The 13,109-nt window shown below is 48.7% G+C and overlaps 1 protein-coding gene across 2 annotated transcripts in view; it reads right to left on the reverse strand.

Moving 5' to 3' along the window:
- plxnd1 (plexin D1) overlaps positions 1-13,109 on the reverse strand; it is a 121,629-nt gene that overhangs the window by 15,801 nt on the left and 92,719 nt on the right. For both annotated transcript variants that reach the window (XM_052018330.1, XM_052018329.1), the window contains exons 22-26: positions 9,502-9,614; positions 8,582-8,704; positions 8,003-8,133; positions 4,643-4,841; positions 718-864 (exon numbers count right to left, since the gene is read on the reverse strand). In XM_052018330.1, coding sequence (XP_051874290.1) covers positions 718-864; positions 4,643-4,841; positions 8,003-8,133; positions 8,582-8,704; positions 9,502-9,614 — 713 coding nt within the window. The remainder of the gene's footprint in view (positions 1-717; positions 865-4,642; positions 4,842-8,002; positions 8,134-8,581; positions 8,705-9,501; positions 9,615-13,109) is intronic.

Consider the following 13,109-nt stretch of genomic DNA (forward strand, 5'->3'; position numbering starts at 1 on the left):
GGTGGGAATAAATAGCAGACCCACAGTAGTTAAACTCAAACATCCAGGTAAATGATATATAAAGTTTGTGCGGTTTCTGCAGAAGGGTCTGACTGAGGCATTTAAAATCATGAAGTATAGAGAGGGAAGGTTCCAACTAACTAACTAAGGATCAAGGATCAGGGATGTAGAATGAAGGTGAATGGCAAAAGAACCAAAGGTGAGGGTGGGGGTGATAAGGATAGGGTTGGATAGGGGTGGGGCTGGGAGGTGAGGAGGGTGAGGACAGGAGGTGAGGGTGGGGGCAGGAGGTGAGGAGGATGGGGACGGGAGGAAAGGTGGGGGTGGGAGGTGAGGAGGATGGGGACGGGTAGTGAGGGTGGGGGTGGGAGGTGAGGGAGTGGGGATGGGTGCTGAGAGGGGGAGGATGTTGATTGTGGGACTGGAGCTTTAAGGCTGGGTCTGGTAGTTGGAGTTTACTGGGAGTGTGGTTTGGGATGTCAGGAGCATTGGGATGTCCCAGGATGGGTGCTAACAGTGAGGCACAAGCTCTGCAGCAGCTCCATGACCAGAAGTGCCCAGAAGGACCTAGCTGAAGGACGTGAGACTGCAGGGAAAGCACCAGGTTCCCCCGAACACCCGATCTCTGCTCTCTGTTCTCCCATCCAAGGCCCCAGTGTCAGAGGGTTGGGGAGGAGAAGACACTCCCAGCCATGGCTCTCCCACCCTGCTCCTTACCATCGCTTTGGCCTCAACATTCTCCCTCAGCAGCCACTCCTCGTTGAGGGTGTATCGGGCCTTCCCGGTGATCGCATCCACCGAACCCTTGTTAATTTGCTGCTTCATGGCACACAACAACAAGAAGAAAGGCTCCCCCACCGTTTCCTGTCAGGCAGCAGATGCACAGGAGGAAGGCAGAACAGAGTTAGATATACAACGAGTAAAGGTATGAATCAGAATCATTATCACTGACATATGACGTTAAATTTGTTGTTTTGTGGCAACAGTACAATGCTATAAATTACGAAATAAATAGTGCAAAAAAAAGGAATAACAACGTAGTGTTCATGGATCGTTTAGAAATCTGATGGCAGAGGGGAAGAAGCTGTTCCTGAATCGTTGAGTGTGGTGCTTACTGGTATGCATGGTGTGTCACAGGGTACATTCTCACAGGTTACACTCTCACTGTGCGTCAATCACGGGGTACAGTCTCACTGTGAGGTCAGTCACGGGGTACAGTCTCACTGTGCATCAATCATGGGGTACAGTCTCACTGTGGGGTCAGTCAAGGGCTACACTCTCACTGTGCATCAGTCATGGTGTACACTCACTGAGTGTCAGTCACGGGGCACACTCTCGCCGTGGGGTCAGTCATAGGGTACACTCGTATTTAAATGTTGCTAATGTGCCCACCTTAAACACTGTTTCTGGCAGCTCATTCCAAATACGCATCACCCTTTGCATGAAGAAGCTGCCCCTGATGTCCCTTTTAAAGTTCTCACCTCTGACCTTAAACCTATGCCCTCTTGTTTTTAGCACCCTCTCCCTGGGAAAAACACTCTGTGCTTTCACCCTGTCTATGTCCCTCTACCTGAGACCCACTTTCAACAAACTATGCAATTGCACTCCTAGGTCCCTCTGTCCCATAACACTCCTCAGGGCCTTAGTGGTCACTGTACAAGTCCTACCCTGGTTTGATCTCACAAACTGCAATAACTCACATTTATTTGGACTGAAAGCCATTTGCCAATCCTCAGCCCAGATACCTATCTGAAGATTCCCCTGTAATTTTTCATAACCTTCTACACAATCTACAACACCAACTATTTTAGTATCATTCACAAACTCACTAACCATGCCTTGCACATTTACATCCAAATTGTTTATATAAATTACAAACAACAAAGGTCCCAGCACTGACCCCTGTGGCACACCACTAGACACGGATCTCCAGTCTGAGAAACAAGCCTTGAGCATCACCCTCTGCTTCCTACCACTGAGCCAATTATGAATCCAATCCGCTATCTCTCTCTGGATCCTATGCAACCCAACCTTCCAAACTACGCTACCATGAGAGACCTTGTCAAAGACCTTGCTAACATCCATATAGACAACAGCCACTGCCTTACCCTCATCTATCCTCTTGGTTACCTCTTCGAAGAACTCCAAGAGATTTGTCAGACATGACTTCCCACACACAAAGCCGTGCTGACTGTCCCAAATCAGACCCTGTCTCTCCAAATGCTGGTAAATCTCATCCCTCAGAATGCCCTCCTGCAGGCTCTGAACTCCTGACATCACACTTTTAAAGGCTTCCCACCTGGCAGACATTCCCTTCCCTGCAAACAATCTCACCCAGTCAACCACTGCAAGATCCCACCTAATGGCTCCAACATTTGCTCTGCCCCAGTTTTCAAGTCCTTAACCTATGAACCAGTCGTAGCCTTCTCCATAACTATTTTAAAACTAATAGAATTATGGTCACTGGACCCAAAGTGCTTGCTGACAGACATTTCCACCACTTGCCCTACCTCTACCTCATTCTCCAGGAGGAGGTCCAGTGCTTCACCGTCTCTAGTAGATCCCTCTATATATTGATCAAGGAAGCTTTCTTGGACACATTTCACAAATTCTATTCCATCCAACCATTTGCACTATGGTTGGCCCAGTCTATATTAGAGAAGTTTAAATCTCCCACTAATATTACCCTATTATGTTTACAACTAGCTGCAATCTCATGACATATTTGCTCCTCTAATTCTCTCTGAGTACTGGGGGGCTTATAACACAATCCCATCAGAGTGACCATTCCCTTCTTGTTTCTAGGTTCTACCCATTGGGCCAACTGGATGATCCCCCAAGAATATCCTCTCTGATGACTGTTGTTATGTCCTCTTTCATCAAGAAGGCAACACTCCCTCCTTACTTATCTGCACCTCTGTCACACCTGTAGCTTCTGTATCCTGGAACATTGAGCTGCCAGTCCTTACTCAATGACAGTCCTGACAGCTGTCAGCCATGTTTCCATTATGGCTACAACATCCCAGTCCTCAGAGCCAATCCACGTTGAGTTCATCCACCTTACCTGTCAAGCCTCTTGCATTGAAATAAATGCAGTTTAAACCAATGGTCTTTTGTCTCCCTTTACTGTGCCCCTGTCTATCCTGATGACTAAATTTGCTCTCATTGGCTACAGTATTATCCTCTGATTTCTCATCAGCCACTCTACTGCTCAGGGCCCTACCCCCCTGCCACTAAACCCTCCCAAGTAGCACTAGCAAATCTCCCAGCCAGGATATTGGTCCCCCTCCAGTTCATGTGCAACCCATCTCTCTTGTACAGGTCACCCCTACCTCAGAAGAGATCCCAATGATCCAAGAACTTGAATCCCTGCCCCCTGTACCAGTTCCTCAGCCACACATTCACCTGAGCTATCTCTCTACTTCTACCCTCACTAGCACATGGCACTGGGAGTAATCCAGAGATTACTACCCTTGAGGTACTGCTTTTTAGGTTCTCTCCTAACTTCCTATATTCACTGGGCAGGACCCCATCCCCTTTCCTACCTATGTCGTTAGCACCAAAGTGCAGCACAATCTCTGGCTCCTTGTCCCCCCCCCCCCCTTGAGTATGTTCTGCAGCCTCTCCAAGACGTCCCTGATCTCTGGCACCCAGGAGGCAACGTACCATCCTGGTGTCTCTTTGTGGCCACAGAATCTCCTGTCTGTCCCCCTCACTATTGAGTCTCCTATCACTACTGCCCTGCCTGACTTCTCCCTTACCTGCTGGGACTCAGAGACGGCCTCAGTGCCACCAACCTGGTTACTGCTGCTGTGCCCAGAAAGGTCGTTTTCCCCCCCAGCAGTATCCATAGGGGTTTACTTGTTGCTGAATGGAACAGCCACAGGGGAACCCTGCACTGTTTGTCTCTTCCCCTTACCTCTCCTGGTGGTCACCCAAGTATCTGCAGTGTGCACTGGCAGCCAGTCACAAGGTACACTCTCACCATGTGTCAGTCATGGGGTACACTCTCACTGTGGGGTCAGTTACGGGGTACACTTTCACTGTGCATCAATCACAGAGTACAGTTTCACCATGCATCAGATGCAGCGTACACTCTCACTGTGCGTCAGTCACGGGGTACAGTCTCACCATGTGTCAATCCTGGCGTACACTCACACTGTGTGTCAATCACAGGGTTCACTCTCACCGTACATCAGTCATGGGGGACACTCTCCTTGTGGGGTCAGTCATGGGGTACACTCTGTGTGTCAGGCATGGGATACACTCTCACCATGTGTCAGTCATGGGTTACACTCTCACCGTGCGTCGTTCATAGTGCACACTGGACTGTCTGTGCCATAACGATTGTGAGACTGGGTTTGCTGTGCGTGCAGTTTGAAGGTTGCCTGTCAGTTACTGATCACTATTCCCTCTGTCGTGCTGATGTCCTTGTGCTTGGCGGTCAGGGTGGTGGGAAAGGGGGGGGTTCCAAGGTGCCTGTCCATTGACATGCAGTGACTGCTGACCACTGCCTGCTGAGGGTCAGTGAGTCCAACTCTGGGAGCAGGTGTGGAGTGTGCTTGAATCCAGTCCTTCATTCATGGTCCAGTGAGTGGGGAGGGTGGAGGGGGAATGGCTGAATGTGGTGGTGGATCTCTACCTTGAGGAAGCTGTACATGCAGATGGACATCCAGTTGGTCAGCATCTTCTCCACCACTGACTCCGTCCTCCGCAGCATCAGCTTTGGGTTCTTGGAAGCAGAGGCATCGATGAGGTCCACCAGCAGGTCCTTCATGATACCCGTGAAGTACTCCAGTTTACCATGCAGCGCTATGGTCAGCAAGGATGCGAGGTTACATCTGTGAGGAAACAGCTACATTAGGGCCTTGTTCTGCCTCCTGTTTGGCTCTCGTGAAAGGATGGTCAGATGTGGTACTGAGGCACACAACCCATCACTCCAAACTTCACCCTGTCTGCTGAGTTAGCGGCCTCTTGGGCTGTCTGAGGGCTTCTGAGATGGTTGAGTAGGAGGGAGAATACAATTGGCCTTGGCACCCTGATAGAAACTCTGTTTGGGTTCCTTTGTCTGTTTCGCTGTTGCTGGGTGTATTTGTGGCTCTGGGTATTACCAGAAACACTCTCATTACACAGGTTACTGTTGTAAAGCAGACATCCACTCAGCCCATCGCATTGGTGCCAGCTTCTCAGACAGGTTATCCACCAGTTCCACTCTCTTACTCTATGGACAGTTTTTATCCACTTCTACTATCTTACTAAGTGGTGACTTGATCAAGATACCTGGGTGTATGGAGACAATCCTGTGTCTGGTTCCTGGTTCTCTTCTGTGTCCATGGTTACCAGTAGAAATGGGTTCTACTGCAGTCATAGAGTCATATTGCATGGAAACAGGCCCTTCAGCCCAACTTGTTCATGCCGACTGTGTTGCTCAACGAGCTAGTCCCATCTGCCCATGTTTGGCCCATAGCCCTCTAAACCCCTCCTATCCATGTACTTATTTAGATGGCTTTTAAATGTTGCTGATGTGCCCACCTGAACCACTATTTCTGGCAGCTCATTCCAAATACGTATCACCCTTTGCATGAAGAAGCTGCCTCAGATGTCTGTTTTAAATCTCTCACCTCTGATCTTAAACCTATGCCCTCTTGTTTTTAGCATCATCTCCCTGGGAAAAAGACAATGTGCTTTCACCCTGTGTATGATACTCATGATCTTATATACCTCTATCAGGTCACCCCTCATTCTCCTACATTCCAGGGAATAAAGTCCTAGTCTATGTAATCTCTCTTTGTAACTCAGGCCCCCAAGTCCAGACAACATCCTGGTAAATCTTTTCTGCACTCTTTCTAGTTTAATAACATCTTTCCTAAAATATGGTGACCAAAATTGTACACAATGCTCCAAGTGCGACCTCACCAACATCTTATATAACTGCAACATAACTTCCCAACTCCTATGCTCATTGCTAATGAAGGCTAGTGTGCCAAACGCCTTCTTCATCACCCTATCTACCTGCTTTCAGTGAACTATGCACTTGCACTCCTAGTCCCTCTGTTCTATAACACTCCCCAGGGCCCTATCCATCTCCGCCTGGATCCCATGCAATCTAACCTTTCATGCTAGCCCGCCATGAGGAATATTGTCAAAGGCCTTGCTAAAGTCCATATAGACAACTTCCACTGCCAAACCCTCATCTACCCTCTTTGTTACCTCCTCGAAGAACTCCCAGAGATGTGTCAGACATGACCAAATGTTGGTAGATCCTGTCCCTCAGAATCTCCTCCAGCAATTTACCCACCACCGATGTCAGACTCACCAGCCTGTAGTTTCCTGGCTTGTTTTTGCTACACTTTTTAAACAATGGTACCACATTAGCCACTCTCCAGTCCTTTGGAACCTCACCTGTGGCCAGAGATAATACAAAAATCTCTGCAAGGGCCTCTGCAATTTCTTCTCTAGCATCCCACAGGGTCCAAGAATGCACCAGGTCAGACCTTGTGGATTTATCCACCTTAATGCATTTCAAGGCCTTCAGTATGTCCTACCTGATAATTTGAATGTGATTGTTTTCTCCATAGTAAAAACTAAAGAGAAATATTCATGAAAAATCTCACCCATTTCCTTTGGTTCCACACACAGAGGCCACGCTGATCTCTAAGGGGACCTACTCTCTCCCTAGGCACCCTTTTACTCTTAATCTACCTATAGAATCTCTTGGGATTTTGCCTCACTTTGCCTGCCAGATCCTTTTCATATCCTGTTTTTGCCCTCCTAACTTTTCTCTTAAATGCGCTCCTACACTTCTTGTAGCCATCAAGAGATTCACTAGTTCCCAAAAGCTTATGTGCAGTGTATGCCTCCCTCTTTTTCTTAACCAGAGCCTCAATATCTTTCATCAATCAGGGTTCCCTAAGCCTGCCAGCCTTGCCCTTAACCCTAACAGGAGCATGCAGGCCCTGAACTCTTGACACCACTTCATGAGAGACCCTTTGTGACCTGTGAAGTATGTCAGCTGGAAGGAGAGCAAGCCCAGCCTCTCTACATCACTGAAGCCCTTCACCTCTGGCCCAGACTAGTAAACTACTGTACCTCTTTATGGCTTTGATGGCCCACTCATGCAGCACCGGCTGAATCAATATTGTACAAACTCAGCTCCAGCAACCCTGGCCATGCATGGTTGTCAGGCGAGGGCAAGGCCAGCGGGAGCAGGTGACGTGGGATGAGAGGCACAATCCCCCAACCCAGAGCTGGCAGCAGCATGGAGGCTGGTGTCACACCTGCTGCGGACAAGAGAGCACAGTGGCAGCTGGGCACAGCCTGCAGCGTGGAGACTGGGTCAGCAATGGTGAGCGGCCTCCCTGCAGCCGGGGCAGGGCTGTAGAGGGGACTCACAGGAACCAGACCAGGACGTGCTGGGAGACGGTTTGAGGCTCCCCTGCTTCATGGTCAGACCCAGTTCTGCAGGGCATCCATCGTCTTGGAGGGAGGGGGAAAGCAAGTGGGTGGTGCAGTGAAGGAGGAATGTGGTGAGGGAGGTTGTGGTGAGGGAGGTGTGCAGTGAGGGATGGTACGGTGAGGAGGGGTACGGTGAGGGACAGTATAGTGATGGAGGGTTGCGATGGGAGATGGAGGGGGGCACGGTGAGAGACGATGTGGTGAGGGACAGTGTGGTGGGGTACAGTGCGGAGGAGTGCGGTGGGGGATGGTGCAGTGGGGGATGGTGCAGTGTGGGAAGAGTACGGAGGGGGAGGGGTGTGGAGGGGTAGGGCTGAGGTGCAGGAGGGGTGCAGAGGGAGATGGGTGCGGTGGGGGACAGTGCAGTGGGGGACGAGTGCGGAGGGGGAGGGGTGTGGAGGGGGATGGTGCTGTGGTGGGTGCCCCAGGGGTGTGGGGGCAGCTGGGCTGCAGGGTCCCATGTTGTGAAGGTGCTGGGTGGTTCCCCTGTGTGTCTGTGTCCGGGCTTTCTATGGTCTCGTTCCCCAACACACACTCATTCACTCACCTGTCTCTCACTGCAAAGTCCTTCTGCTGTTCCAGTGCATGGACAAAGGTGATGAGAAAGTGCCTGTTGCTCAGCAGCATGGAGAATAAAGAAATACCCTCCTCCATGTTCTGCCGAGAGTTCTCAGGGACCTGACACAAAGAAGGAGAGACAGTGAGTGTGATCCCTGTCCCCAGTCTCCCACACCCAATGTATGGACTGCTCACTGCAAACCTCCGCCCCCCAACACCCAGGATTTCAGTTTCAGAGTCTGAACCCCTTCCCCGTCCTAGTCTGGATGACCTGAGGGAAGACCCCCACCCCGTATGCTGACTGACCACCCATCCACCAGACGGGCGCAGCCCCAGCCCACAAGTCGTCCCAGCACTCTCTCTCCTGCACAGGTGTAGCCTCACGCCTGGATCTCCCCACACCTCCATGGGGAGGGACTTGGACCCCCAGACCTGAGAGCTCCCTGATTGTTCACCAGCTCTCGGCATGTTCTGAGACCTGATCCAGAATCTGCCATCAAAGGTTCTGAATCCCAGGATCCACCTCAGCTCCCTTCTGGTCCTGGACCATTCCCCAGTCACAGCTCACCTTCCACTCGGGCAGCAACAGAGGGTGGGTCTCGGGCCGGCTGCTGGAGATGGTGGCCTCTCTGGACTGGGCGTTCAGCTGATGGTAACACTCAGGGCTTCTGCTTTCACAGTCAATTGAACACTGGAATGAAGGATTGAGCTTGGTGAGTACTGAGATGCAGACAATCTTTACCTCAAGTCTTTCATTGGCACCAAAGGGTGGATTGCTACAACTGATCCTTCTCCACTTCTGCCTTGTTTTCAATTGGTTCTTTCCAATTTATGCTATCCATCCAATTATGTTCTACATTTCTCCCTAATCACATTACACTTAAAAGCATTGCCACACATCACCCTAAAATGCACCAGACAATTGCAGTCTCCCAAATATAAAGCCATCATATCCCACCAGAAATAAAGCTTGCCAATCATTTGGGAAAAGAGAATGGGGGAGATGTGAAGCAGATGGAAGAAGGGCAGGGGTTGCCAACAGCTGGGGAAGAGAGGAAAAAGCCTCTGAATACAGGGAAATTAAGGGAAGGGGGAGAGACAGGAGGGAAGGGAGAGAAGTATGTGAGGGAGGGAGATGGGACGGAAAAAAGAATTAAGAGGAAGAACAAAACAAGGGGTGAATGACAGGAGACCAAGGGAGATTTGAGGAGGAGGATGGAAGGGGGAAGGAGGAGAGAGTGAGAGGAGATTGGATTTCACCTATAAATGACATGCTGAACAGGTGCTGTACGTGGTGCTAACACCCAAATCAGGGACCCCAGCCCTCCCCAGGAATTGTGAAACAGGTGAAATTTACCTTTGAAAAATCGTTAGTGGAAGGGGGAAGGGATACATTGGTTCAAGGTTGGGGAGGGAGTTGAGTGCAGGAGGACCCAGCCTGAATCTGGGAGGAGAAAGCAAAGTGGCAGTTAACACAAATGGACTCACTTTTGGGAAGAAGGTGCGAATGACGAAGTACTTGTAGTCAAGAAAAGGAATACCCTGGCTGCGGTTTAACTCTTTGGTGAGATCAGTCATATCAGTCTGCAACTCCGCAAAACCTGCAGAACAAGGGAAGGCAAAGGGTCAGTACCTGTCTTTCAATGGAGAGATGAATTGACATCTATGTAGCAATCTTGACAGCCTCGGGGCACCCAAAGGTTATTGTGACCAACAAAGAATTTTTGCAGGCTTTTCCCTGTTGCAATGTAGGATTTGCAGCAGTTAATTCAGTGCACGGGATGTACCCACAAACAACAAATGATATTGACCAGATATCTGTTTAAATGTTGTTCTCTTCAGGTGTCACAATCTGATGTGCTGGCCATTTTCTACAGCTCAGCATTTCACACCTTTTACATGTTCCTTTGCTTTTGTTTTCTCTCTCACTCCAACATCTCTCCTTAATCTATCAACCAGATGGATCCATTAACAATTTGTCCCCATGGCTACCCTGGCCTTAACCTGTACATTCCTGCAGTCTGTACATCCCTGCCAGCTGTACATCCCTGCACTTTGTGTATCTTGTCTCTTCCCAGTTCTGATGAGAGTCTTTAATCTGAAATGTTAACTCAATTTCTCTTCCCATGGATGCTGTTTGACGAGTGGAGTAAACGTTTCCTCATTTTACTTCAGAGGCAGGCTTCTGTTGCAAGTGACTCATCACCTGGCACCCTAGATCTTTTCCACCATCTACAAGGCATAAATAAGGAGTGATGCCAGGATAGTGCATGGGCAGGATGGGCAATAAATGCTGGCATTGCCAGTGACATCCAGATCCCAAAAATAATTAAGTAATTTAAAAAAGATACTGGGGAAATAGTACTACATGATCAGTGTACACCCACATAGCACAGCAGATGGAGCCTTACTTTAACACTTCAATCGGGAGATTGCAGCTCTAACAAAGTGACATCTCCTCAGTATTGTACTGGAGTGAAGGCTGAATTATGGGCTTCGATCAACCCACAACCTTCTGACCAGAGCTGAGAGAGCTACCAAGCAGCCATCGGGTGACATCACATGCATCTTACCTGTTTTCTTCTTTGTCGGTCCTCGGGACTGAGGCACATGTGGGGCCCACAGGCTCTTACACTGATGGGGCTGGAGGTCCTGACATGCACATGGGTAGTTTGGTAGATTTTGCACACCTATCGCTACATGACCTTCACGAGCTCCCTAATGAAAAGTCTCAGAGTTCCCAAATGTTTCTTCTCTGCTTGGAGTGAATATGGACCAGAGATTCCCAAGAGTCAGTGGTGATTTTGCATTTTTTTTTGTAAAGGCAGCTTTGATCACATCCTGGAATCTTTTACATAGAAACATAGAAAACCTACAGCACAATTCAGGCCCTTCAGCCCACAAAGCTGTGCCGAACATGTCCCTACCCTAGAAATTACTAGGCTTACCCATAGCCCTCTATTTTTCTCAGCTCCATGTACCTATCCAACAGTCTCTTGAAAGACCCTATTGTATCTGCCTCCACCACCATTTCCGGCAGCCCATTCCATGCACTCACCACTCTCTGAGTAAAAAACTTACCCCTGACATCTCCTCTATATCTACTCCCCAGCACCTTAAACCTATGTCCTCTTGTGGCCACCATTTCAGCCCTGGGGAAAAGCCTCTGACTATCTACCTGATCAATACCTCTCATCATCTTATATACCTCTATCAAGTTCCCCTGCATCCTCCGTCGCTCCAAGGAGAAAAGGCCGAGTTCCCTCAACCTGCTTTCATAAGGCATGCTCCGTATTCCAGGCAGCATCCTTGTAAATCTCCTCTGCACCCTTTCTATGGCTTCCACATCCTTCCTGTAGTGAGGTGACCAGAACTGAGCACAGTACTCCAAGTGAGGTCTGACCAGGGACCTATATAGCTGCAACAATACCTCTCGGCTCCTAAATTCAATTCCACGATTGATGAAGGACAATACACCATATGCCTTCTGAACCACAGAGTCAACCTGCGCAGCCACTTTCAGTGTCCTATGGACTTGGACCCCAAGATTCCTCTGATCGTCCACACTGCCAAGAGTCCTACCATTAATACTATATTCTGCCATCATTTTTGACCTAGCAAAATGAACCACTTCACACTTATCTGGGTTGAACTGCATCTGCCACTTCTCAGCCCAACTTTGTATCCTATCTATGTCCCTCTGTAACATCTGACAGCCCTCCAAACTATCCACAACACCCCCAACCTTTGTGTCATCCGCAAACTTACTAACCCATCCCTCCACTTCCTCATCTAGGTCGTTTATAAAAATCACAAAGAGTAAGGGTCCCAGTACAGATCCCTGAGGTACACCACTGGTCGCCGACCTCCACTCAGAATATGACCCTTCAACAACCACTCTTTGCCTTCTGTGGGCCAGCCAGTTCTGGATCCACACTGCAATGTCCCCTTGGATCCCATGCCTCCTTACTTTCTCAATAAGCCTTGCATGGGGTATTTTATCAAAAGCTTTGCTGAAATCCATATACACTACATCTACTACTCTCCCTTCATTGATGTGTTTAGTCACATCCTCAAAAAATTCAATCAGGCTCGTAAGGCAGGACTGCCCTTGACAAAGCCATGCTGACTATTCCTAATCATATTATACCTCTCCAAATGTTCATAAATCCTGCCTCTCAGGATCTTCTCCATTAGCTTACCAACCACTGAGGTAAGACTCACCGGTCTATAATTCCCTGGGCTATCCCTACTCCCTTTTCAGAATAAGGGAACAACATCTGCAACCCTCCAATCTTCCAGAACCTCTCCCATCTCCATCAACGATGCAAAGATCATCGTCAGAGGCTCCGCAATCTCTTCCCTTGCCTCCCACAGCAGCCTGGGGTACATCTCATCTGGTCCCGGCGACTTATCCAACGTGACGCTTTCCAAAAGTTTCAGCACCTCCTCTTTTCTAATATCTACATGCTCAAGCTTTTCAGCCCACTGCAAGTCCCCACTACAATCCTCCAGATCTTTTTCCGTAGTGAATATTGATGTAAAATATTCATTAAGTACCTCCACTATTTCTTCCGGATCCATACACACTTTCCCACTGTTGCACTTGATAGGCCCTATTCTTTTGCACCTTATTCTCTTGCTCTTCACATACTTGTATAATGCCTTGGGGTTATAATGCCCACCAAGGCCTTCTCATGCCCCCTTCTGGCTCTCCTAATCTCCTTCTTAAGCTCCTTCCTATTAGCCTTATACTCTTCCAGATCTCTAACATTACCTAGCTCTCTGAACCTTTTGTAAGCTTTTCTTTTCCTTTTGACTAGATTTATTATAGCCTTTGTACACCATGGTTCCTGTATCTTCTTGTTACTCCCGTTTCATTGGAACATGCCTATGCAGAACTCCACACAAATATCCCCTGAATATTTGCCACATTTCTTCCGTACTTTTTCCTGAGAACATCTGTTCCCAATTTAATCTTCCAATTTCCTGCCTGAGAGCCTCATAATTCCCTTTACTCCAAGTAAACACCTTTCTAGTCTGTCTGTTCCTATCTCTCTCCAGTGCTAATGTAAAGGAGATAGAATTATGATCAC

Source organism: Pristis pectinata, chromosome 6 (genome assembly GCF_009764475.1).
Source record: "Pristis pectinata isolate sPriPec2 chromosome 6, sPriPec2.1.pri, whole genome shotgun sequence".
Lineage (NCBI taxonomy): Eukaryota > Metazoa > Chordata > Chondrichthyes > Rhinopristiformes > Pristidae > Pristis > Pristis pectinata.